Source organism: Ambystoma mexicanum, chromosome 10 (genome assembly GCF_040938575.1).
Source record: "Ambystoma mexicanum isolate Mex_15411 chromosome 10, UKY_AmexF1_1, whole genome shotgun sequence".
In the NCBI taxonomy this organism is placed as follows: Eukaryota; Metazoa; Chordata; class Amphibia; order Caudata; family Ambystomatidae; genus Ambystoma; species Ambystoma mexicanum.
This window is the reverse complement of record NC_090932.1, coordinates 538,493,750-538,518,793: the sequence shown is the minus strand read 5'-3', so window position 1 is coordinate 538,518,793 and position 25,044 is coordinate 538,493,750. Positions and strand designations below refer to the sequence as shown.

The 25,044-nt window shown below is 47.1% G+C and overlaps 1 protein-coding gene across 3 annotated transcripts in view; it reads right to left on the bottom strand.

Moving 5' to 3' along the window:
• The window catches only part of FARP2 (FERM, ARH/RhoGEF and pleckstrin domain protein 2), a 4,051,843-nt gene that overhangs the window by 2,379,823 nt on the left and 1,646,976 nt on the right, over window positions 1–25,044 (bottom strand). For all 3 annotated transcript variants that reach the window (XR_011276033.1, XM_069618112.1, XM_069618113.1), the window contains exons 10-11: window positions 9,414–9,577; window positions 8,627–8,695 (exon numbers count right to left, since the gene is read on the bottom strand). Coding sequence is in view for 2 of the 3 variants with exons in the window: in XM_069618112.1 (XP_069474213.1) it covers window positions 8,627–8,695; window positions 9,414–9,577 (233 nt within the window). In the remaining variant the exon portion in view is untranslated. The remainder of the gene's footprint in view (window positions 1–8,626; window positions 8,696–9,413; window positions 9,578–25,044) is intronic.

Genomic DNA, 25,044 nt, shown 5'->3' with positions numbered 1-25,044 from the left:
GTGGGGCCGTGTTGCCCATGCTCCACCATCCTCACGATTGCCAAGCCTTTTTTAACATACAACCCAACATTACCCACCCCCTCCTACGTCCCTCCGCCAAACAGAGGAATGGTAACCCCAAACCCAAACAACCAAATCGAAACCAATGGCATCAACGCTGAGGGGGCCTGTGAACTGGCCAGGCGGTAATGCTCCGAACCGTAAGGCACATGAAGGATAAGCGTGGTGCCCAGTAGTGGCCACGTGCACAACCCGGCCAGGGCCCCGTGTGGGCGGGGGAGGCACGGCCAAACAGAGTAAAGGCAATGTTCTCAAGGTCGGGAGGAGGGACCTCCGTAGCAAACAAATAAGACATGTAACTGGATCCAACAGCGTATTGTACGGGAACTCTAAAGTGGTAGATTGGCGCCGTAGAGGAAAGTTAGGCCACATATTGATTGATTACTTGCGCATTTCAAGGCCCATTGGGTGTCCCAGGCCGCAGGGCGCTTGGGACGGTATACAGGCTGTTGAGGAACCCTGCAGCACTAGACGGGCGCCCTGGAGAGGGGGATCAGCCAGGAAAGTGTTCATCAATGAACCTAGACGCTTCCTCGGGACTGGTGAAGAAGTATACCTGGTTAGAGTGTTCGATCCTCAGTTTGGCGGGATATAACAGAGTATTTGACCTCCAGGTCACGTAGTCTCCTCTTCACAGCTAGGAATGTTTTACGCTCTTGTTGAACCGCCACCGAGAAGTCTGGGTACAGATGGATCCTAGCGGCCCCCAACAGGAGTTCACCCTTGGCTCTCGCTGCCCTGAGGAGGGTGTCGCAGTCACGAAAGTTTAGGACTCTGTCTATGATAGGTCGGGGAGGCACGCCAGGGCTAGGTTTTGTAGTAAGGGCCCGGTGGGCTCTCTCAATCGCAAATTGTGGGGAGAGCTTTGGAGAGTCAAGCAGTGTTAGTAAGGTGCGCTCAACATAGTCCTCCATAGGTTCCTTTATGTTATCCTCGGGTATTCCGAATATGCGGAGGTTGTTGCGATTCAAGGTCCTCGTTCTTTTTCTCAATGTCAGTGACGCGGGAGGAGAGCGCGGATATCTCTGCTCTGAGAGAGCCCAGGTGATCCTCGGTAGCACTGTCTCGATCTCAGCCACACGGCCATCAGTCCTCTCCATGTGGGCTTTAATAGACGATATAGTGCCGTTCATGTCGTCTAGTTTACTGTGGAGTGTGGTGAATCCCTCCCGGATGAATTCCATCATTTTCTGAGAGTCATAGGGAACCGAGGTTGATGAGTTGGACGGCTCCTGGTCAGGCTCCTCCGCCACCGAGCCCGAAGAGGCCTTCGTAAACATATTGATCGAGCTTTGTTTCTTCCCCGTCCCCTTGGTCATGGCGCCAGATGGATCGGAGGCCCGGGGAGTAATAGGTGTGTCGAGGCGGAACAAAAAGGAGAAGGAGCTTCCGGGGGGGTCAGGTAAGAAGATCAGGGTGTTCAGGGGCTCAGAGGCACGCCGAACTGCAATGCTGTGTAGAGCAATAATTAGAGGTGGAGTCCGTCGAGGTGCGGTTGGCCGCCCGCCAGTGGGGCCAGGGGAGATTCCTCCAGTCAAACACAATGGGCACAGGTGGAATGGACCGCAGGTGAGGTTACCGGAGTGGACTATCCTGGAAGGATGGAGTAGGGGTTGGAGGCCCGAGGGCCGGTGCGGTAGCAGTGTCCAGGATAACAGTATCTGTGGGCTCCAGTGGAAAGGTCGGGGAGAGCACCTCGCCTGCCATTGAGTAGGCTGTTGAAGCGCTACAGCGTGTTGATCATGGGCAAGTAGGAGGCAGACTGGAGATCAGGACCCGACAGCAGTTAGAAAGTCGGGGTGGGGGTCCCCGATTCAAAGGATGTCCCGACAGAGCCGGGGATCCGCTCGCTGCGCAGTCCGAGCAGTGTGTACCGTTCTGGTGCTAGAAGTGGTCCGCAGGGCCCACGGGTCCATCCCAGATGTATAGAAGTTGGGAATGTGGCTTGCCTGGGCCCGCATAGGGGCCACCGCCACGAAGCACCCCGGGGAGGCCGAGGGGTCCCAGGCCAGGGAGAGTGCTCCGCCAAGTAGTTCGAGAGCGGGCTTGGTGTGTTGGCGCTGGATGGGGGTGCGGGATACGCAGAATGTCGTTCAGGATAGCTCCCTTAAATAATAGCACGAGTGGACGTGGGCACCGGTGGCAGTCTCAAGGCAGGGGAAGATAGATGGTGCCTGAGTACCGGCAGTGATGGAAGCGGGGGGCTCCGAGACTCACTGCAATCATCCAGGAGAAGGCAGCGCCTCCAGCAATACTCCCGGGAGAGGGGCACGCGTGGCAGAGTCTTGCAGGCCCTGGGAGTCAGCACGCCACCCAGGAGGGGCGGTGGAGCAGGAGCTCTGCAACGTGGAGGCACTCCGGGTCCAGGGAGGCTCCCGACCAACACAGGCGCCGGATGTCAGTGCGCCGCCCTCGAGATGCAGCGCAAGGCGGACGCTCAGGTCAGGGGGACCCCCGGGTCCAGGCAGGCGCTCGGGTTCCACCAGCCACGACCTACGTCCAGTGGAAGTGGCAGGATCGGGGCGCCCAGCTATGGTGAGGCCCTCCGAGTCGAGGCGGCCGGGAAGCACCTTGGGGGCTCAACGTAGGATGCCCCCCCAGGGAGGGTGGAGGAGCAGGGTGCTGTGCTGTGTCGAGGACCTCCGGGTCCGTGTAGGAGGCAGGCCACCCCGTACGGGCCTCCACAGGTCACTGGTGGATGAAGGAGGATGGCCTTAGCGCGCGACTCCTGTGCCCCTCCCCCACTGCAGGCCTCCGATCCCCGACCTCGGGGCAAGGACGCACTGGAGCCGAGAGGCAGGACGGAGCAGCGTCGGCTCCCGGGCTGGATTGAATGCTGCATATCTCAGTGAAAACGTGGACCCCGGACACGGGGTTCAGGCAGCGGGTGCACGGGACCAGCAATAAAACGAAGTTGGTGATGGAGGGAGAAACAGTGCACCACAGGAGAATTTTAGTTAGAATATCGCCCCTTAGGATGGAGCTCGCGTCAGGCGGTCATCTGTAACGAGCGCAACAGCTCCCCCCTGATACAATCCAATTCTGAAGCTGGAGGGCCTGAAGGATCTGAGAAAGAGCTACCATCTTGAACTTGTCCTTCCTGAGGAACTTGTTCAAGTCTTGTAAATCCAAGATGGATCTCAATCCTCCGTCCTTCTTTGAAATCAGAAAATATGGGGTGTACCAACCCTTGTTCCTCTCCGCTACAGGTACTGGTTCTTTAGCACCTTTTTTCAGCAGGGTTAAAATCTCCTGCACAAGGAGCAGATCCGGAATCTTCAAAGAGTTGTTCCCCGGTGGATGAGAGAGGTTTTTGCAGGAAAGGTAGACAGTAACCTTGGGCAACTGTTTCCAACGCCCAAGCATCTGAAGTAATAGCCTAACATTCTGTCAGATGCTGTGACAATCTGCCTCCTACTGCAGTCTTGTGTATGAAGACCTCAGAGAGGTTTTGGGGCAGCTGATGCAGTGGCTGAAAGTAAGGCAGCTGCTGATGTTGCGGTCTTAGTACCTCTCCCCCGCCAACCAAGGGGGAATTTCCTATGTCCTCTTTGATCTGGTTGTCCTCTGCCTCTTCCGAATGCTGAGTAATAGTGAAAGGACATACCCCTCCAGGGCGCACATGTGGGGCCGTTTGGAGTTTGCCTTATTGCAGCTCCAAGGGATTTGGCAGCTGCCTTGGAAGTTTGCAGCTTTTCCAAACTCTTATCAGCTTTATTTCCAAATAGATGTGTGCCGTCAAAGGGCATGTTGAGAAGCCTAGGCTGTACATCTGGGGGAAATCCTGACTTCCGCAACCAAGCAAATCTGCAGATCACTGTACTAGTCACCATGGCTCTGCTGATGCCATCAACAGAGTCGAGACAAGTCTGGAGGGACTCACACATATTGTCCTTCCCATCCTTGACAAGGTTAAGGAACCCGTCTCGCTCCTCCCCTTCGGAGTTATGGTCAGCCGCCATTGAAATGCATTCCCAAAGGGTATGGGTAAATCTTGCTAGCGTGCATGTGGCATTGGCAGATTTTAAAGTCATACTGCCGGCCGAGGAAAACCTGCTTGGCCATAGCATTATAACGTTTACCATCCCTGTCCTACGGTATTGTGGTATAGGCATTCAGGCTGCCTGCACTACCAGGCTTTCTGGTGTAGGATGCTTTTAGAGGTACAGAGGGTCAGAACTAGAAGCTCTGTGTTTGGCTGTAAACTTCTTATTTATGGCCGGGACAACCTTGGGTGTTTCCCAATTGGAAGTCATCCTTCTCTGCAAAGCCTGATGAAATGGGACAATTGGGTCCTCCTCTGGCCCTTTGTCCATATGTCTGTTAAATCGTCTGGTTCGAAAACAGGTGTGGGTCTGGACCATCCCCTATACTCCATGACCCTTGTCATGAGTTGTCTATACATCACTTCGGCATGATCTCCTGGCTCTGCATTACCAAAATCAATTAGAGGAGAAGTGTCAATACCACTCGCCTCATGAAGACAATCCTGCAAGTTTTTCAGGCGAGACTCTTCGTATAGGAGTTCATCCGGTACAGATGGTGTCCCATATTGGAGCCCAAATGGCCTTTCCTCCTCTGCATCTTCATAAACTGAAGAGTGTCTTGAAGTACTCGGAGCGAGGTTGTGGTGTATATGTCTTCTCAAATGAAGAAGGCGTTATAGAAGTCATAATGGGAACCGACAACGTCGAAATTGTAGATGTTGACGTTTATGGCCTCGACACAATTGTGGATGGCTTTAAGGGTTTTGACGAGGAGGTCGATGGTTTTGTTGCTAGCGTCGAGGTCTTCGACATACGTGTAATGCTCACCTTAACTCTGCGGGGGCACCAGGAAACCTCTTCTGTGTGGTGTCTGTGTCAGGACCCTCCGTTGGAACTGAACCCCTGGGCGTGATCCTAAAAGAGATACACAATACTGCGTTAATGAGAGTGGTGGATATGGCTCCTCCCTCCACCCTGTACCCACCACCCCCCCTTGGGTTCCCAACTTTGGGGGTCGCCGCTCACCTGATTTATTGGGAAGAGAAGCTCTCCATCCTGCTATTTCTTGAGCAGGGGCGTAATAGGTGTAGAGGTCAGTTACGTCACTGAATGTGGTGGTCTATATCTAGCCCAGGCCTGCTGCGGTGTGGATCAGTGTCCTTTCACCTTGCGGCGTAAAAAATTGCCTGTAAAGGGTGGTTGTAAAGTTCAGTTTGGCTGTGCGCACTGTGCTGTATGCACTTGTGTCCTTTTGCTGTGTAAGAGTTCTGAGCAGTTTTGCTTCAGGACACACAGCGTCCTGGCTGTGCCCTGTTCCTTCTATGCTTGGCGCTCTGTAGAGTGTCTTGATGCAGAGCGCTGCCTCTTTGGTACGTGGGGCTCTGTTGTGTATCATCTAGTAGCCGCCGGCATTGAAGGCGCTATGCTGGTGCTTTCTGAAGCGTCACTTTTCCCCAAGAACAATGCTGCTTTCACCTTCTTCAATTGCTGCCATAATGGTAGGCACAATGTTAATACTGTTCAGAACGCTGCTACCGTGCATGGTAATTCCACTTACTAACTGTTGTCTTGTTTCTTTTCTCTTTCCAACAGGAGCGGCGATGGAGGATTCGAAAAGCCGAGATGCCAACAAGCATTGCTGCCAAGAATTCACACAAGGATAACCAGGCGAGTGCTGCCGAGGATCGGAGATCGGGTCCGTAGAGTGGAGCTCTGTCTAACAGCTATTTCTCTCTTCTTTCAGGTCCGGAGAGCAGGAGCAAGGCCAGAAAGCGTCACGCTGCAGTGGCAGAATGACGTGAAGCAGGGAACCCTTGCGTGGGTGTGGCTTAAATAGTCAACCACACCCAATGGCTAAGCATGCCCAGCCCCACCCAAAAGGCAGAGTCAGCCACACCCAAAGGCAGTCCTGCAGCATTTCAAGTGCTGCTTGGTTTATTCTGCCTCCATGTTGGAGGAATAAGAAGTGGCAGGGCATAGTCACCTCATCAATAAGGAACGTGGTGCCAGGCACACCAAGCTTGGGCCCAACTCTTTTTGTTCTTTCTCAACCTGGTCCGAGAACCCCAGTGGTGCCTTGGAAACCCCGGGCTGTGTGCATATGTGCCTGCTACTATACTAGGGTAGGTGCAAGGGGCAAGGCCAGTATTGGTAGGGCCAGTGATCGTGACAATAGGGCGTTGAGGAGGTTGACACTCAAGCGGTGGATGGCTTCACCTTCGATCTTGGTGCCGACGGTGTCGAAGATGCACTTTTCGAGTTTGCCGTATGGATTTCCTTCGACATCGATGACGTAGATTCTTTATGTTTAGAGGAGGCTTTCTCTCGACTCGAAGAGGTTCAATGGCCGAGTCCGAAGACGTACGGCTCTTATGCTTCCTAGGCCTTTCGACAGGAGCACGCCTTTAGGTGTTGTCAAGGGGGGCAAGGCCTCGTTCTCGAACACCTTTATCTTACGGAGTCTAAATTCCTCCCATTGAGCTTGGGTACTAGATTTTGAAGAGGAAGTTCCCCACTCGGGTGAACTGGATAACGAAGTGGATGGCGACTTATGACGCATCTTTTTCCCATGCCTCGAAGACGAGGAACGGTGCGAACCACTTCTCGAACAGGAAAGTTTTAATTTTTTTCAACGAGGAGACGATTTACATTTAGATGGAGTAGAAGGGGATTTTAAAGGCTTACATCTCTCCAACTTCCCTCCATGTTCTCTCAAGGCCTTGGCCGTCATTGACAAGCAGTCCTCGCACTCTGAAGACGGATGGTTTGACCCTAAACAACACAGGCAAATCATGTGCGGGTCAGTCACTGAAATTTTAGCACTGCAGTCACTGCACTTTTTAAATCCGGACCGAAGAGTATACGACGCCGAACGATGCCATATCGCGTTGAATAATGGAAGAATTGTTGAAGAATATTGACATTTTCTGACTAGGAAGTAAGGCATTACGTTACTGAAGTTGTGAAGTGCAGAAAAACGGAACTGAGGCCAACGGGCGCTGCGCGTGCTACTTATACCTGTCGTGATGGTATATCGACATCGACTCGACCAGGCTTCGACGCACAGCACCCTCTACTGAAAAAAAACATTCTGAGGCAGCAAGCTGGATATTGGAAATATCAAAGATAAGGAATACTTTGGAGGACACAATCCATTAGAAATGTATTTTGCTGTTATCACATGGATAAAATCACACCTAACCGATGTTGCAACTTATTCCAGGGGAAATGCCTCCTTTAACAAAGTCTTGCTCACATTTACCGTAATCCAAAAGGCATAAACCTTCCTTTGGATACTCTGACTCATGCAACACCTGATATACTCTGCTACAAGGTTCTTTCATATAGTTCCTTAATACAATTTGGGTGCAGGTCCCAGACTTGCTAAACACCTGGTAGACTCTCATGGCAGGTTCTCTGTACACACTCACTGCAGTTCAGAATCCTGAGGGCATGGGACTTCCTTGGGATTCTTTAACTCACAAAACACATGGTATACTCTCCTGCCAGGTTCCCTTTCACATTCTCTGTAGGTTACTTCACCCACTTGGCTTTGCCTGGCATACTCTCCTGCCAGGACTTTTTCACATTCATTTCATTTCAGTATTTTCTGTCACACTGTTTCCCCCATGTGTATTTTATAATGTGGCTATGGATCCAAGACCTTTTTCCATAGATTTTTTATTTTGTAATCACATGTCCGAGGGCCGCTATTATCCTGCTCAGGCTTCCCCCAGCTCTTTCACTGTTTTCTTCGATATGTGGTACACCCTCCAAAGCGCCTGGTGACCTGTACCTCTCAGCAGGATCGCCAGTTCTCAGCAGCGGCTTTGGGGTCGAGCGCGTCTCTCCTGTGATGGTCTGCGGCTTGTTGTCAGGTATGCGGAGCACTTCGTTCACTCGTCGGCTTCTACCATGCTCCTTGCCTCTTCCTCATCTCAGTTTTTATTCTCTGATATTGAGGAACACGGTCAGTGAAATTGTCAAGTTGTTGAAGGGGATGATGGCAGTATGCTATTAGAGCATGAGGGATGGAGGAAATATCCCTAAAAGCGAAAGGGGGATATTGTGTCTCACCTGATGATGATATGTCATCCCCCAAGGGTCGCATCCCCCCCATGTGGTCCTCCCACAAATAGTCGCCCCCTGGATCGGGATCAGGTAGTGACTGCTGTCCCCTGGCCACATGAGGAAAGGCTATCTCAGGGAAAGGAGTGATGACATCATATTCAACACACAATTTAAAACACTTTCCTAGGAAAGTACACCTCCAATTTTCTCTCTGAAAAAAGGGTTGCGCTGGATTGCTGCACTCAGTCACTTGCTCAGATTCAGGCTAGGTACTTCTACCATGCCCGTTTCAGAGATCACCAATGACTCAAAGGCAGATCAGAACAAGAAACGCGATCATCTGCAGCAATTGTCAATGCTGAACAACTGGGAAAGGGTAGTGAAATGAATACCATAGATTTGTATAGGATAACAGACTCACTGACCCTTCTAGGCTAGCCCGAAATTTCGTTTGGATTATAGAGCTATTAACTCACTATTTGCAAGAAAAATAAAAACAAAAGACTTACCTATCATAAGGCACCTTTCTCATTCCACTGTCCCGAACATAATCGACCAGTTGTTTCTGGGTTCGGCCACTAAAAAAAAACAGAAAAAAGACCCATGAGCACTGGGATTTTAAAGGCATGTGTGGAACTATACATGGACACTAGATCTAAAAGCATACAAAGCTTCAGTTAAGCCATTAGCTAAAATGGAGTTGGAGGGGAAGAGTTTGGTGGAGAGGCAAATGTTAACATATTTACTGACTTATTTGGTGTTTTATAAAGCAGAATAGAATACATCAAAGAGTGTGTAAGAGTGGAACGGTACTTCAGAAGCAATAAGGGATATGTGTGAAGCAATGGGATACGTAAAGGCAGGCAGGTGCAGGGACACTGAAAGCCAATGTATGAGTCAGGAGGGGAATCAAGATGGCATAATATTGTACTGCATTTAAATCAAGATGGCATAATATTGTATTTTTTTTTTAATATTGGAAAAAGACAGCAAAAAAACCTGGAGTAAATATCACTAGGGGAGTGGAGGAGCATTTCATACAAAGACTTTGGATGAGGAGTGAGAGAAAATGTACTTCACAGTCAATAAACTGCAAAGAGGAATGAAGGCATGGTATTTGAAACCCTATTTCACTCTACATCCTCAGACTGTCTTGAATGCAGGGGTCATGTCGTGTTGGAGACTGATGGTGGTGGTCTTGAAGGCACTGCAATGTACGGAATGTGAAGATCCATTCACATGCTTTCTAAACAAGATAATCCTACTCAATATTGTCTGTGCATATGAATGGTTTACCTATATCTGAAGGAAGAGCCTCTGCTGAAGATCATGGGCTTTGTTTTTGGCTTTGGCTGGTCAAACATCCTGAAAAAGGTATGGTACTCAACACAGATCTTCCAAAAGTTTTTGCACCGATTCCTACTGCCCAGAAGAAATTCCAGTGTGTCCTGGTATGGCCCCTATGGCAAAAAAAAAACGTCATCTAATTAGTGGGGGATGGTAGGGGGTCGTAGCCACAAGTACTAAGTGCCAAGTGTAGAATTTGCATCCAAATATCAAAATTGTCAGAGACAGTTCTATATTTCACAGTTATACAACACTGAACATAACCCGTGTGATCTGGGTTGTACATACCCAACTTTACACATACTAAACATAATAAACAAGACTATCAATCAAGATAAAATTAAACGGTCACAATGTTCATAATACATACCAATATCATGACGTCGTCATCAATATATGGCACAATATGCTGCACAGAGCATCACGCTGAATTTCGTTCGTCTGACCTTACGGAAATGTAATTATCACGAAACAGCCACCACTTGTTTAGGGTAAATCCTGATGCAGACAAGTTCATTTACCTAAGAAATCAGCTACATTGAACACATGAAACTGACACGGTTATTCCGCCAGTCTGAATTGCCTTATCTTGTTATCACAGAAGTGCCAAGCGCATCTGTAGAAAAATGAAACATCCAAGACAGACCCTAGCTGCCAGCATTAGAACAAATGCACTACAAACTATTTGCTTAATGGTACAATTAATATCCACTCTATGGACCATTTCACAGCTTGTAGTCCTTTGTAACTTGGGGATTACATGAAGCTTTATTGTAGACACAGATTAAATGGGAAAGGCAAGAATTAGTGTTTAGAGAACCAAAAGGAACCCTTGACCATAGTATAGATTACAGAGTCCGGCAGACTGCTCCGAGAGGATAGAAGCTTTAGATTCATAGGGCCTCATCGCGAGTTTAGAGGTAACCCTTAAATCCGGTGGTAGCACTGTTACCGCCGGATTTAAGGGTCTGCCAAATCAGGGCTTTGGCTGATTTCCCCCCAGCTCTTAGCTGCAGGGAAATCCGCCGAAATTGCGCGCTCATACCGCCGAGGGAAATCCACCGGCACTAAAAGCGCGAAATTTCCCCATTGAGCCCAATGGGGAGTGGGAAATTCCCGAATGTGCTCAATGGGGAATGGGCAATACCCGTTCCACCATACCCGTGATCCGGCGCTAATAGAGCCGGTGGGTTTGGCGGTAGGGCTAATAACGCCAGCGCTTTTAGCACCGGCGTTACCGCCCAACTTGTGATGAGGCCCATAATCTCTGACTTTACAGAACATGTATAACTAACCGCAATATCTTATAACGGATCATGACTCACAAGGTTTAATAGACGCTATTTCCATTTTATAGTGAAAACCAGGGGACTAAATATCCCAGCTCTAAGAAAGTAGCTTTTCACTAATTATTTTAGAAAAATATTGGTATGCAAATGTGTGACCCCTTTGGAGAATGTGTTTACAGATGGATAAAAAAAATAAGTTAATACAACTTGTGTATTAAGTGGAGTATTACTCAGTCGAACCTAATAGTCTAACATAATTGAATATTAGAGTTGATCAAATAAGCAGGCACATAGCACATATTTGTTTGAAATTCTTTCTAGAAAATAGAAAAATATTGATTGCTCGCCCCTGATGAAGAGAGTTTCTCGAAATGCGTTGGGGCATATGAAAAAACGAAATAAATTCAGATTGAATTACTAATTGAATGTTCATGTGTATGATATTTCTAAAACAGTACTGTTATTTAATTACGATTTACTGTCGTCACTATAACTGGAAAAATCATAAATTACCACAAATGTATAGCTTTAGTCCCACATGGGACTAGAGTAGTCAACCCCAAATGTTTGGCTCACTTCAGAGCCCTGATGGTGTGCAGGGGACGGGAGTTCCCTAATAGGGAACCTTCTGCTTTATCTTGTCATAATCAGCTTCAGTCTGAACCGAAAAACAGATACTGTAAAAATGTATTAAAAGACTAACAGTAGTTCAACAAATATCTAATAAGCACTGTAACTCCCTATTAGTGCCTACAATTCACCATCTAATTCAGACCAAAACCTCCATAATGCAGAAGCCTAACGACTGAGATGGTCACTGCGGTTCCCTCCCCACTACAGATTCGGTTGAAGAGGTCCCCCATTACTAGGTAGTCAGTGTTGTGAACGAAATGCCCTAACCACAGTGACCGGCAAGCCACCAGAATATGCTCTCTTGTCTGGACCACTTCTGTATTGTTACACAAGCAACAACCTTCAATTCCCATGCCCAGGGGCGACCTGATGGCACATATTTCTCCCCTAAGGAGCAAATGTAATCTATACCTAGGGTCTATAGGGGGGCAATCAGCAATCAGTTTCACTTAGCTACTGTCACATGCTCTGCTGTCAAACACTCCTCCAACATCTGTCACCTCCTCGAAGACCTAGACATCCTGGCTCTCACTGAGATGTGGTTCAAGGCCAGCTCTGTCACTGCTTTTGACACTGCTTTTGACACGCTCTCCCCGATGGCTACACAATTCTCTACAATCCTACACCCACCCGGTCTGGGGGAATTGTTGCCCCGAACTTCCCTGAATGGGTTCCTGCCACTATCATTCCCACTCAATCCTACTCTTCCTTTGAATGCCTTGTCTGTAGGCTGGGTGCCTTCGCCACCATCTCCTGCACTCTCGCCACGATCTATAGGCCCGCTGGACCTAACCCCCTTTTCCTCTCTGAATGGGCTGACTTCTCCGCACTCCTGGCCTGCTCCCCCAAACTTCTCTTCTTTGGGGACTTTAACATTCATCATGACTCTCTAGATAGGGTCACTGTACTCTTCCGCGACCTCTGTGACTTTTCCCCCTCATAATTCTTCCCTCCGGTCCGAACCACTCTGCCGGACACATCTTGGATGGGTATCCGGTCATTCTATCGAATTACAAACCATGGAAACACAAACCATTTTTCCATCGAAATACCATTCCAAAATGTGATAGTTCCATAGACATGTAATGGTAAGTATTAGGGGTTATGGTTGGGGTTGGAGCTTGGGTTGGTTAGTTTAAGGGTTAAAATGGGGTTAGGGTTGGGGCTACGGTTAGTTTAAGGGTTAAATTAGGGTTGGGGCTTGGGTTAGTTTAAGGGTTACATTAGGGTTAGGGTTAGTGTTGGGGCTAGGGTTAGGGGGGTTAGGCGTGGTGGTTAGGGAGTTGTGGGGGGAACCCCCCCGACCCTCCAATAAAGAAAAAAAAATGTAAACATTACAAGGGGCTAGCTAGTGCTGAAATTTCAGCACTGGACAGCGCCATGTAACTTTTTAAAGTAACACAAAAATGCATGAAAATGCTGCTTTTTACATGTAAAAGTGCATATCCTTTGAAACCAGTCCATGTATATTGTCGATGGACTGGTTTCGATGGAATTGCACTTTTATATGTAAAATATAGGATGTCGAGGGTTTGTATTCGATAGTTTTGTAATTCGACCCTTTGTTTTCGAGGCTATCACTATAAACCCTTGGATGCACTCATCTCCACAGAGATCCCTTTCTCCAACCCTCCAGCTACTCTCTCCTGGTCTGACCCCTCTCTCCTCCCATCTGGAGCTCCCTGGCCCCCCAGCGATGCCTCTGCCCGCACTGCCAGCCTCCGCCGTCATTCGACCCATGAAATGCGTGTCAGTCGCTGCATTTGCTGCCACCTTTATCCCTCCTCCCACCCCTGCTTTTGACTCTCATACCAGCTCAGCACTTGCTAACCTCCATTTCCTCATCTCCAACACGCTGGACATCCTTGCCCATGTCATGAGGATCCGCATGAAGCCTGCCTCCAAGTGCAACTTTTGATAGGACTCTGACTTGGCCGCTCTGAAACGCAAGTGCAGAGCTGCTGAGCTGAAGTGGCAGGCCTCAAGCATATCCTCTGACAAATTGGCCTGCCGTCTGCTCCAAAGGCAATATCGAGAAGAGAGCTCATGTTCAAGCCTGCACCACTGGGGCCAACAACTCGGCTGAACCTTTCAAAATCTGCAAGAAACTTGCCAATCCTACAGCAGTCTCCTCTTCTCCTCTTCCCTCCGAGGCCCTCGGCACTGCCCTGGCCTCCCACTTCCCCACCAAAACTCAGGACATCCTGTCCTCACTCTCCTCTCCAATCCCCCCTTCTCTTGCCTCACTTGGCCTGCCTCTCGCTCTCCACATACTCTCCTCCTTTTCTCCCATTGCACCGGATGAGGTCTCCATAGCAGTCCACTCTATAAACTTCTCCTAAAAACAGGTGCTCTCCTTCTCCACCAAAACTCAGGACATCCTGTCCTCACTCTCCTCTCCAACCCCCCCTTCTCTCTTGCCTCCCTTGGCCTCCCTCTCCCCCATACTCTCTTCCTTTTCTCCCATTTTACCGGATGAGGTCTCTAAAGCAGTCTACTCTATAAATGTCTCCTAAAAACAGGTGCTCTTCTTTTCTTCCAAAACTATAAAGGACAACATCTCCTCTCTAGTCCCTGCCGTGGCTGACTTCTGTAACCAATCCTTTGCCACCGGCTCTTCCCCACAACCCTTCTAGCACTCCTGTGGGCACCATCTCTGAAACAATCAGTCTGCAGACCCTTCCGGCCATCACCCCTTTTCTAGGCAAACTCCTGGAGAAGTTGGTCATCCCCAAACTGACCCACCACACCTAATCTGCTAGCGGTCTCCACGGCCACCAGTCTGGCTTCAGAGCATTCACAGGCATGGAATTGGCTCTCCTGAACAACCGTGATGACCTGCTCTCAAATCTGTATTCCAACTCTCCCTGATGCATCTAGATCTTTCCTTTGCCTTTGACATAGTCAATCAAACCATCCTTATAAATCGGCATCACAGACCAGGCACTGGCCTGGCTGACCTCTTTCCTCTATAACTGACCTTCCCAAGTACAACTGGGCCCTTTCCTCTCCTCCACCTCACCCTCTACCCATCTCCTATTGCTATGGCTCTTCGATATCTACCTTGTCTGCTCTGACCCACTTAATCTCCACCTTCTCTCCTCACTTCCAGTGCTATGCTGATGACGCACAGCTCTTCTGTAAGCTTCCCACTTCTACCACCTCTTCTTCCACTTGCATACCTATTCAGGCATGGTGTGCTGCTAATGATCTCTGCTTAATGCCAGCAAGACCGAGATCCATCTCATTGGGACGCCTGCTCCCAGCTTCCCTTCCACTCTCTGGCCGCCCTCCTTAATGTTGGGGTCATGTTTGACTCTTCTCTCTCGTTCTCCCCACGCATCTCGGACCTTGCCAAGAAGTCCAACTTTCAGCTTCACCTCCTCAGAGGCCTTCTACCTTTTCTCACCTTTCCCCAGAAGCTTAATGTCTCCAGATCTCTGGTTCTCACTAGGCTGGACTACTGCAACAGCCTCTTCCTCAATCTGCCTCTTTCCTTCCTTCGCCCTCTTCAACTAACCAAAAAATGGGCTACAAGACTTATCCTTGGCCTCAAGCCAAGGGACCGCCTTTGTCCAGTCCCAAAATCGCTCCAATGGATCAAATTCAAGACCCTCTGCATCATCCACAAGACATTCTCTCCCTAAATACCTTACCCCTAGAGTCCTTTGTTCGTCTAGCTCCAACTCTCTGCTGATCAGATGTTTCTCCAAGCAGAGTGGGTTGTAGATCTCCTTCTTCGGCAGGAGCCGCCCTCTGGAACGGACTATCTGCCCCTCTCAGACTTGAGCTAGATCTCCTTAAGTTCTGGAAGCTTCTCAAGACTTTCCTTTTCTGCCCCTCCTTCCCTCTCCCCTTCCATGCTTATATCCCCCTGCGACTAGTCCCTGGTTCCATATGGGTCTTACAGGGGCCAAGCCTTTCTCGACTGGTCTACCCCAGCACACCAAATCAGTATTTGCCCTCACGCACTCTTCCCAGACAAGCCCTGATTCTGGGCCACCAGCCCACGCACTAGCTAACCTTTACTCCTGGCGCTGCCTTCCTTGGGCTCCCCTTAGCACTGGCCCAGCCCCTGCCCCCCCCCTTGCTGCAATTCCCGCCTCCCCCTCTCCCTTACCCCAGCCCTTCCACCCCCCCTTGCACTTATTGTCACTGCACTTGCACAGTCCGAATGTCACAAGGCCTAGTAGGACCGTTTATTGCTGCTGTTTTATCCCACTGCCCCTCCACCCTCTTTTTGTCTTGTGGCACCTGGAAACACTCATAAGCACCATACAAAGGCCCAATAAATACCTCAGGAACTGTTGTCGCCAGTAACCACTGGGAACCTTTTTAGATATTTTGAGATTGCCCCCAAGGGTTTATCATGGAGGGACAGGCTATTATAAAGTTTCAAGGATCTCATTTTAGATATGGTCAACATCCAATCATAGTCGAACAGTGATTTTTGACAGACGGGCCAAAAGACGGAATTTCAATCTCAGCGAATTCAGAGTAAAGGGACCCCCCTGGTGGAACCAACCATTTTCTATAAAGCATTAGGATTCTGCACGCCAGTTACAAGCCCAATAATGTTAAACCCAACTTGAACCGTAACGCTTTGATCAGAACGCAATTGGGAAGGTTCAAGGCCCCTTTCCACACTCTAGACTGAACCTTGACGAAATTCAAATATCTATTTTTCATGCCAATCACCATGCCATATAGCAATTTTGGAATTACTTTCACCTTATAACATTTTAGGAGAGGGAATATCGAAAAACAGCAGAGTATAGAATTGAAATTCTGCATTTGAGTGGATAGTTGCTTTGCCTTGGACATTATACTTGATGTTAGAATGCCCATGTTATCGACTGTGTCTAGTCCAAAACCAAAGTAGACAAAACCTTGAGACTGATTTATCCTTGAATTACCAAGGGACCAAATGGAGCCCATTCGTTTGTTAACATTATAGTGAAACCTAATGATGCCTGTTTTGTTCTCTTTGATACCGAGCTCATTCCTAATTGAATACTCCAAGATTAACTCAAGTTGCCTCTGCAAACCCACTGAGGCTCTATCGAGATGGATGACATCAGCGTACGTGAGGTATGGAACCTTCAGAGTTGATATCCTCGAAGGAGCAAAGCAGGATTTTGCCAAACATTCTCCCATGTCTGACAGATAAAGGTTGAACAGGCAGGCAGCCAATATGCAACACTGGCGTAACCTCTTTTTGATTTGAAACGCTCCGTCAGGTCACCCTGCCCTTTCAACCGAACCTGAAGAAAGATGGAATCATACAAGTGAACTAAAATTGCGAGTAGAGCAGCTTTTAGCAGAGTAAATTGCTGATTGTTTGTTTGTTTATTTTTAATGCTCACCAAACCCGTAGTTAACAGGGCGCAGCAGTAAGAAGGTGCAAAGCTTACAAAGTTACACATTTGTGCAGGTTACAAGAAAGTACATAGAAACATTGAATAACAGAAATAAATTGCAAATAACATTACAGGGCAGTGTAGCATATAAACAACTGCAGTTCTAAAGGATGCAGATTATATACAGTTAAGGTAAATGGGCTAGTGGGCACAGGCATAGTTGATAACTGGGTGACTAGAGGTCATTAGAGTTGATGTGTTTAATCAAATTCTTTCTAAGGTGTAGGTAGGGTTGGTCTACTCTCAAATTAAGTGGCAAGGAGTTCCAAAGTTTGGCAGCCTTCACAGGGAAACTGTTGCCACTGATCGTGGTAAGCCTGAATCTAGGTACTACAAGGCAATTGGCATTGCCGGCTTTAGTTGGTCTTAAGGATGTTCTTCTATTTAGTTTCTCTGTAAGGTAGCTAGGGGCAGCATTGTTTAGGGCTTTGTGGGTCAGGCAGACCATTTTTAGCTCTATTTTGTGGTGGGTGGAGAGCCACATATGTTGGCGTGAAATAGAGGAGATATGTACTCTTTTTTTATGCCAAGCGCCGCCCTTAAGGCGTTGTTTTGTAAAATTTGTAACCTCTGGATGGTGACTTTGTTAGCACCACTGTAGAGGACATTGCAGTAGTCAAGTCCGGAGAGTATTAGAGCTCTAGCCAGAATCATACAACTGTCGTTAGAAAGGAAACGCTTGCTAGCTCTTATCAGCTTGCAAGTGTAGGCAGTGGTTGAAGCCAGAGATTTTACCCGTTTGCTAAAGGACATAGCAGAATCAAGGTAAAAGCCAAGGGTTTTTACTTCCTTGGAAACCTTGATGTTGCCGTCAATATTAAACAAGGAATATTCATGGCCTAGTTTATTGATGTTAGAGTTCGTGCCCAGGATTTACAACTCTGTCTTATCATCATTCAAGCATAGGCCATGTGTGGCCATCCATGCCTGGATGATAAGATATACCCTATTCACCAACTCCAGGTCCTTGCTATGATCCCCAGAAAGCGGGAGGTTTATGCAGTCAAAGGGTCAGGGCCCATGGGTTTGTTGTGTGCCTAAAGGGGATGAGATTATCAGACTCTCTATAGAGGTGTAGAAAATGGTTTACCCCGATTTTTCTAGGAAAAGGGGTACTTAGAACTTGCTCTTGTTGCATATGCATCTTATTAATCACCTCCCAGAAATGTTGCGAGTCATTCCTGGTAGTGTTTCCAACATTTTCTCCCACTCATTTTGGAGTAAGATGAACTTGTAACTTTTAGCCCAGTTGTTATGTTTCTACCTGAAAATTCTAGCACTTTCTCTTTGTTCTGCCCTACACAAACCCATCCTCGCCAAGCTCCTTACGGCTCTTCTTAAGGTCTTCTTCCTCTCTTGGACTACTGGATCAAAATAGCGTGTTGCTGTGCGGGCTACCCCAGTGTTAACCACAATGTTACCAAATGCATTAGTCCCACCACTGGTTACTAGACACTTCGTGTGTAGTTAGGATCCTGCGGTCACTTAGGGCTCTATCACTTATCTTTACTTCCTCACAAAGGTCAAATAGCTCAGGAGACAAAAAGGTTGTCTAAAAAAATTATGTTTTCCCACTAAGTGACCATGTCAAGTTTGGGGGAACGTCTCCAATAATAGCATCCTTAGCCATCTTTAAATTCCAGAAATCGATAAATTCGAACCATTGAACACCATCCCTTCTTGTCCTGCTCTTCAAATTAGGCTTGTTAGAGGTTGCCAAATTACTGCCATGAACAGCTGCAATGTAATCTGCATTTAGGTCACCCATAACATGCAGCCCATTACCCACCCCCAAGAAGTCTGCCAACAAGTTGGACAAACTATCCAAGAAACCCTGAATGTTAATGTGCCAATTTGTTCAATAAACGTTCACTTAGAGAATGGACTTAACCAGGATTGCATCCTTCAGTTAAATGTTTACGGCCAATAAGCGTGTTATTTGATGCAGTCTCCAGGATTACTAATCGGGTGTTCCGAACTGCTACTTCTCAGCGCCCCCCCCCCAGAAGCACAATCACCCAACTCCTTTAACAGCATTCTGCTGTAACAGGCTGTATCCGTCTAGAGTAAGTGGCTGTCCACCACACCTCCTGCAATTTGCCATCAAAACCAAACAAGATATCTATTCTTTCTACTGTGCCCAAGAAACTTTTGAAACCTTGGGAGTTCCAGCTAAATATGGCCAGACTCCTGGAAGTGGTTGGGGTAACTCAAGTCCCGCCACATAATCGCCCTGTTTCTTAAATTGTCTTCTGAGCGATTCTGACAACCACTTCCAGTCCGATTTACTACTACTTGGAAGTGACTGGACCGGCCGTGTAAATTCCACCACCCTACTGGTATTCTGCCCCATAGAGCAGGTAACTTTCATAGGGAGTCGGTGGCCAGGGACCTCGGATTCCAAACACCATAATGTACCCTCATTAATTGAGTCTGTGTCTCCTAAACCCCCAAACAAGAGATCATATACCAACATTCTAAGGGAATCAAGTTAAGCCATAATCATTTTGACAGCCAATGATTTGAAGTCAACTTGGATACAGTCCGTTCAATCCTTAAAGGGGAAATAGACCCTAGCAATGTCCTGTGATGCAAAGAAATGTGGCAGAGGTAATTTCATGCATCAGCTGGATCACGCTGGTCCAGTTGATCACAATAGGAGTTTCATCCTTCTCCAGTCTCTCCAAAAACAAAGTCTTGCTGATGTTGCCAGGAACAGCAGGGATGAAACAGGGCAGCCTGGGAACATGTTGGGTAATAAGACTACCTCAGATCTGCTCTCGAGTCCCTTTGGGGGCCTTGTGTGGCTCACGAAGACCCCTCTGGGTGCTGAGCCACTAATGCATTGGTCTCCAGGAAAGTGTACCAGGGCTCATTTGTATTTGGCCCCACAAGGTTCCCTCCTCGCTTAACAGAGGATGTGGCTTCTCTTGCTTCTGAACTCCATTGATAACAAGATTCCCTTCTTGAAGGATCCTCAGTTCCACAGTACGCACAACACTTTCAGTCACTCTGGCTCTGGTACCAGCGAATAGCTTTATCATGGCACCATCGCACAACCACTGTACCCTCTGCATCAGGATACTGGACTAGATTGGTTTTGTGGGAGATACTGCCATCACTGCTGTTATCGTTGTAATCAACAACAGTTCTTGCAGAGATGTCCCGTACGTCTGGGATACCTAACGGGTTTAACAACCTTTGTTGTTCTCCAGGTGCCTTGAATAAGTTGGGGAACAATCTCTATGATTGTGCCCCACCTGTGGGCTCCCATCAGTCTGTAGCAGTTGTGGACCTCCACTACACTGTCAACTAAATGCCTTATGCAGAGTGTTTGCTGAGTGTTTGGACTGGAAGGACTGGCCCCTGTACCTGCTGTGTTTGGAGCTCTCTTCTGCTGCTCAGACTGTTTAGAGTCTGTTTTCAGTTATTAGCTGGGCCTCAGCTTCATAAACACAACTCTGGACGTGCAACGTCGCAGAGTGTTTGCTGAGTGTTCGCTGAGAGAATACGACCTCAGCAGACAGAAGATTCTGTGACAAAATGGACCCGGATCCAATCAGCCTACAACGCACTTGGAGCCAGGTACATCAAAATGAATTGCATGCCAAGTTAATTTCAATGACTGTACCTAATGGAGCTGCACGTGGAAATGTGTTGACGCTTGCGAGGCTACCGTTACCGCTTTGTGCCCAAAGCAGCGATCTAACTGCAAGCGGTAACGGTAAACAAGACAAAAATTTGACTCAAACAGAAAACGTGCGCCATGAAAACGGAAAAATTGTTGAAAACGAAGGACATTACGGACAGTCTGATACAGTGTCCGCATACGACCGAGAGAAAACAACTATGTCGATTTTCAATCTGCCTCTATCTAAAAGTCAGTTTTTGCATAATAAGGAGCAGACAACAAGAAAACCAGTTATACCAGCCACTAAAGTTGTCTTGCCCAACACTAAACCAGGCAAACTTAGAGCTGATGCTGGCATAGTATCCATGGCCAGCCCAAATAGATGTGACAAACGACGAAGAATCCTCAAAGACTGACGACAGTGAATGTCCCGGATGTGAACAAGCGACAAGGCAAAATCCTCGACAGTCATCCTCTTATAGATGTAACATCAGAGCCAGAATTTCAGAAACAGAATCTACCAAACCATCATGAGCAAAAGAGATGCAAGATGCGATTACATCAATAGTGATAACTCTAGCCCATTTCCTCAAAATATATGAAAATCTGAGTGAAAATTATAAAGATCAGTCTACTCTATTAGCATTGATGAACACCAAGATGACTTGTGTGGAATCAGTCATGGAAGCACACAGAGGAAAGAGAGGCAGAGAAAAAGAAATGGAAGGAATTGTCCTCAAGTCCCTGATCGATCTTCTGCAAGATGCCAAATCTGATAAGTGAATATTTTTAGAGGGAAATCGCCTCTCAGTGTCAAAATCACATAAATGAGTCTGGCTCCGAACAAATGAAATTGCCAAAAAATGATGAGGAACCCATGGAAAGTAACTGCCAGATTGACTTAACATTGACCCATGAAGGAGAGCACTTACCATATAATTGCGCAAATTTGGACAAGGTGGAAGTTGCCATGAAAGACGCCCCTTTTACCAGCCAGGCGGGACTGAATTTGGCCCAACACCAAATCTTTGACAGTGAGCCAAAACATGATGAAGGGGTCCCTGTAGCTCTTGCCGAAGCCAGTCAATTGAAGAAGCAGTAAGTTAAAACAGAGAAGGAAATCATTTTGAATAATCTGTTCTCTATCTTCGAACAGAAAAGGCATGATGCGAAAAACAAACCAAAACTGTGGAGGCAAGCATCTCTGAAAGACAAAAAAACAGGATATAAAGAGGAACAGCAGATCTAAGAGCTTCATCAGAAAAATTACTTCACCATCATCAACAAAAAAGCCTTGCATAAAGCAAGTCGAAGGATAAAATCACAAATAAAGAGGCATCTAAGAACTTCAACAAATGAGAGGAAGAAGTAAGCGAGCTTGAGGAAAGCATCTGCGAACTTCTTGACTTACAAGTATATGAAGAAGATCAAAATGAAAGCCCGGAACCAAAAAGGAAGATCCACGGCTTCTTTAAAGAAGAAGTAAGATAAGTATGTTTATCTGCAAAACCCTTGAAAGATGGAATAATGCCATTTATGACTTTGAAAGAAAAAATTGAGAAATGCAGGTCCAAATTTAATGCTCCTGCTAATATCTTCTCACAGGAATCCATAATGAAATCTCTTCTAACAAAACCAAAGTTAGATTTCAGACAAAAAGATATAAACTTACAAGCGCAGGAGGATTTCGCAAATACATGGGGTGTCCCCCTGAATGCAGCTATAGTGGCGCAACTCCAAAATAAAACAAATTATTAAAAAACAGGGCCTGTATATATGAGGGCACTTGATCTCAACGCAGCTTTTGACACAGTCACGCTGTGATTAGAGAATTACTGTGGGAAAAATGATCAAGCGCGGTTTCCTGAATTAATTGGTTGCGATGATTGCGTTATTACATGCTAACACCAATTACAGGACCAGACTGAATAGGGAAGGGGCGCTCACAGACCAAATTAGGCCTCAAATAGGTGTCAAACAGGGATGTAATATGGCAGCAGTTCCTTTTAATCTTTACATGTCAGACCTAGATGAAGCCTAGCAAGTTCCCCATGTATCCTGCAAGGTTGGGAAAATTAACTTTGAATTGGATAGGCTTGGCAGATGATTTGTTGTTCTTCGATAAAACCCTGTTTGGGCTCCAAAATAAACTTGACCTATTTGCACGTTTTGCATGTAAGCATAATTTGAAAGCAAATCCTTCCAAAAGCCATATCATATCTTTGCAGATGGGAAACATCAACCTGTGAGATTTACGTGGACCCTCGATGGAATTCAAATTGTATATATGTCTACTATACGATACCTAGGGTATACGTTTACCGACAAGTACAGTGTTGAAATGTGGAAAGTGATGCTTAATAACAAAATGAAACCTTTGACATCGCAAATGAAAATTATCATGCAGAAATACTGCAAGTTCTAACTGTTACCAATTATTCCCTTTTCTTTTTTTCTAAACTCTTTTTATTGAATTTTACAACATGTCAAAAACATTCCCCCAAACCCCCACCCTCCCACCACTCCTCCTCCTCCTCCTCCTCTCCCCCCCCCCCCCAAGGTAACGAGCATTCGATTTCTAGATCGCCTTTCTTCCGGGTAGACACTCCACGTTCATTGTAGGTCTAGTAGTCTCAAGAGTTGGGGGCACCACATCACCCTAAAGTCATCTTTAAGAAAAATCATTAATTCCCCCCAATCAGCGGCAAAGTTCTGCACCTTATTGTCCATGGCATACGTTGCCCATTCCAAAGCTACTATTTCCCAAATCTTCCGTAGCCAGTCCTGACTCATGGGGATCTCTGGGCCTTTCCATCTCTGGGCTATTAACATCATAGCTGCCAATGTTATTATCAGTTTCACTTTCTCTCTCCCTCTGGGTTCCCCACCCTCGTGGTTCCCCTGATGCCTAGGAGGATCTGTACAGGCGTTCTTTCATCTCCCGGGCCAAAGGCCTGTTCCTGCACCCTCTGTACCTCTCCCCAGAAAGGTTCAATCTTTGGACATTTCCACCAGATATGCTCCGCTGTTCCTACCAAGCCACAACCCCTCCAGCACCTCCCTGATGTTGCTGGGAACATCTTATGGAGTCGGGCTGGGGTATAGTGCCACCCAATTAATATCTTATACCACGCCTCTTGTAATTGGGAAGCTTTGGCCAGTTTAGGTATTTTTTTCCATAGCCTCTCCCATTTTGCCCTACTGATTTCCCTCCCTAGGACTCGTTCCCATTTCTGCATATATGCCCATTGGGAGTCTGTATGGGAATAGTTTCTTACCTGTTACTCCATTTCTCCAGCATTGGTATCTTTCATGGATTCACATGCTTAGAATATTCCCCGTTGTCAGGCTGTTAACCCTCTGTACATTTATAAAGACGTTTTCCATAGGAAATTTTTTGACACTTTTGTGTCCTATCTACGTCGTTTTGGGCCGCTTACGTCTGCCCCAATAGGACCTAGCCGTATAAATATCCCCGCCCCGCGGCTCCCTTCACATTTTAACCCCCCAAAGTAGTCTGGGGTATAACTGTTTGCATACAGGGGAGGCCGGTGGGCGCATGTGAATCCATGAAAGATACCAATGCTGGAGAAATGGAGTTAAAGGTAAGAAACTATTCCCATCTCCAGCATTGGATCTTTCATGGATTCACATGCTTAGAATAGATTATATAGCAGTACTCCTGATTTGGAGGTGTGTATGCAAACCAATACCATCATAGCCATACACGCCCTTTGCCATGGAAAAAACTTTTAGTCGTCGTACGTTAACATTAACACACACATTAAGATACATTGATAGAAGGATATACCCCTGTATAGGGCATACCTTACTGAAACAGATGACCTAGGACTGCTCGTCCCATCTGTATATCTTCTGCATGTTGTTTCTCGAGGCAATAATGGTGGGTAAATGTATGTGGTACCGACCAGGATGCCGCCTGACCGATATCCCCCAGCGGAATCCCGGACCACAATGCCACAAGACGAAGTGGATCTCGTGGAATGGGCTCTTGGACGCTCTTCTAGCGACTGCCCCGCCTTCGACTGGCAAAAAGCAATTGTCGATGAGACCCAGCGAGCCAGTCCTTGTTTTGAGATTGCTTTTCCCTTTGCGAAGGGCCATAAGCCACAAATAGTTGTTTTGTAGCTCTAAAATCTTGTGTACGATGAAGGTAAAACTTTTTCACATCCAATGTATGCGAGCTTTTTCCGCGACAGAAGGAGTTGCGAAGAATGTTGGCAGTACAATAGACGAATGCTTATGAAAGACAGTTGGAACTTTTGGTATGAAATGAGGGTTGGTTGCCAACACCACTTTGTCTTTGCAAATTCTCAAATATGGAGGATCAATGACTAACACCTGTAGTTCCGAAAGTCGTCGTGCCGAAGTAATAGCCACCAAAAAGGCCAATTTCCACGATAAGAATTTTAAAGATGACGACGACATAGGCTCGAAAGGAGCTCTAATCAGTTCTGCCAGTACCAGGTTAAGACTCCAGTTCGGGGGAAACTTTTTAGTTGGGAGAAAAGTACGAAATAAGCCTTTCATGAAGTGTTTAACTAACCGATCACTAAACAGTGGTGTTGAATGTCTTTTACGAGTGA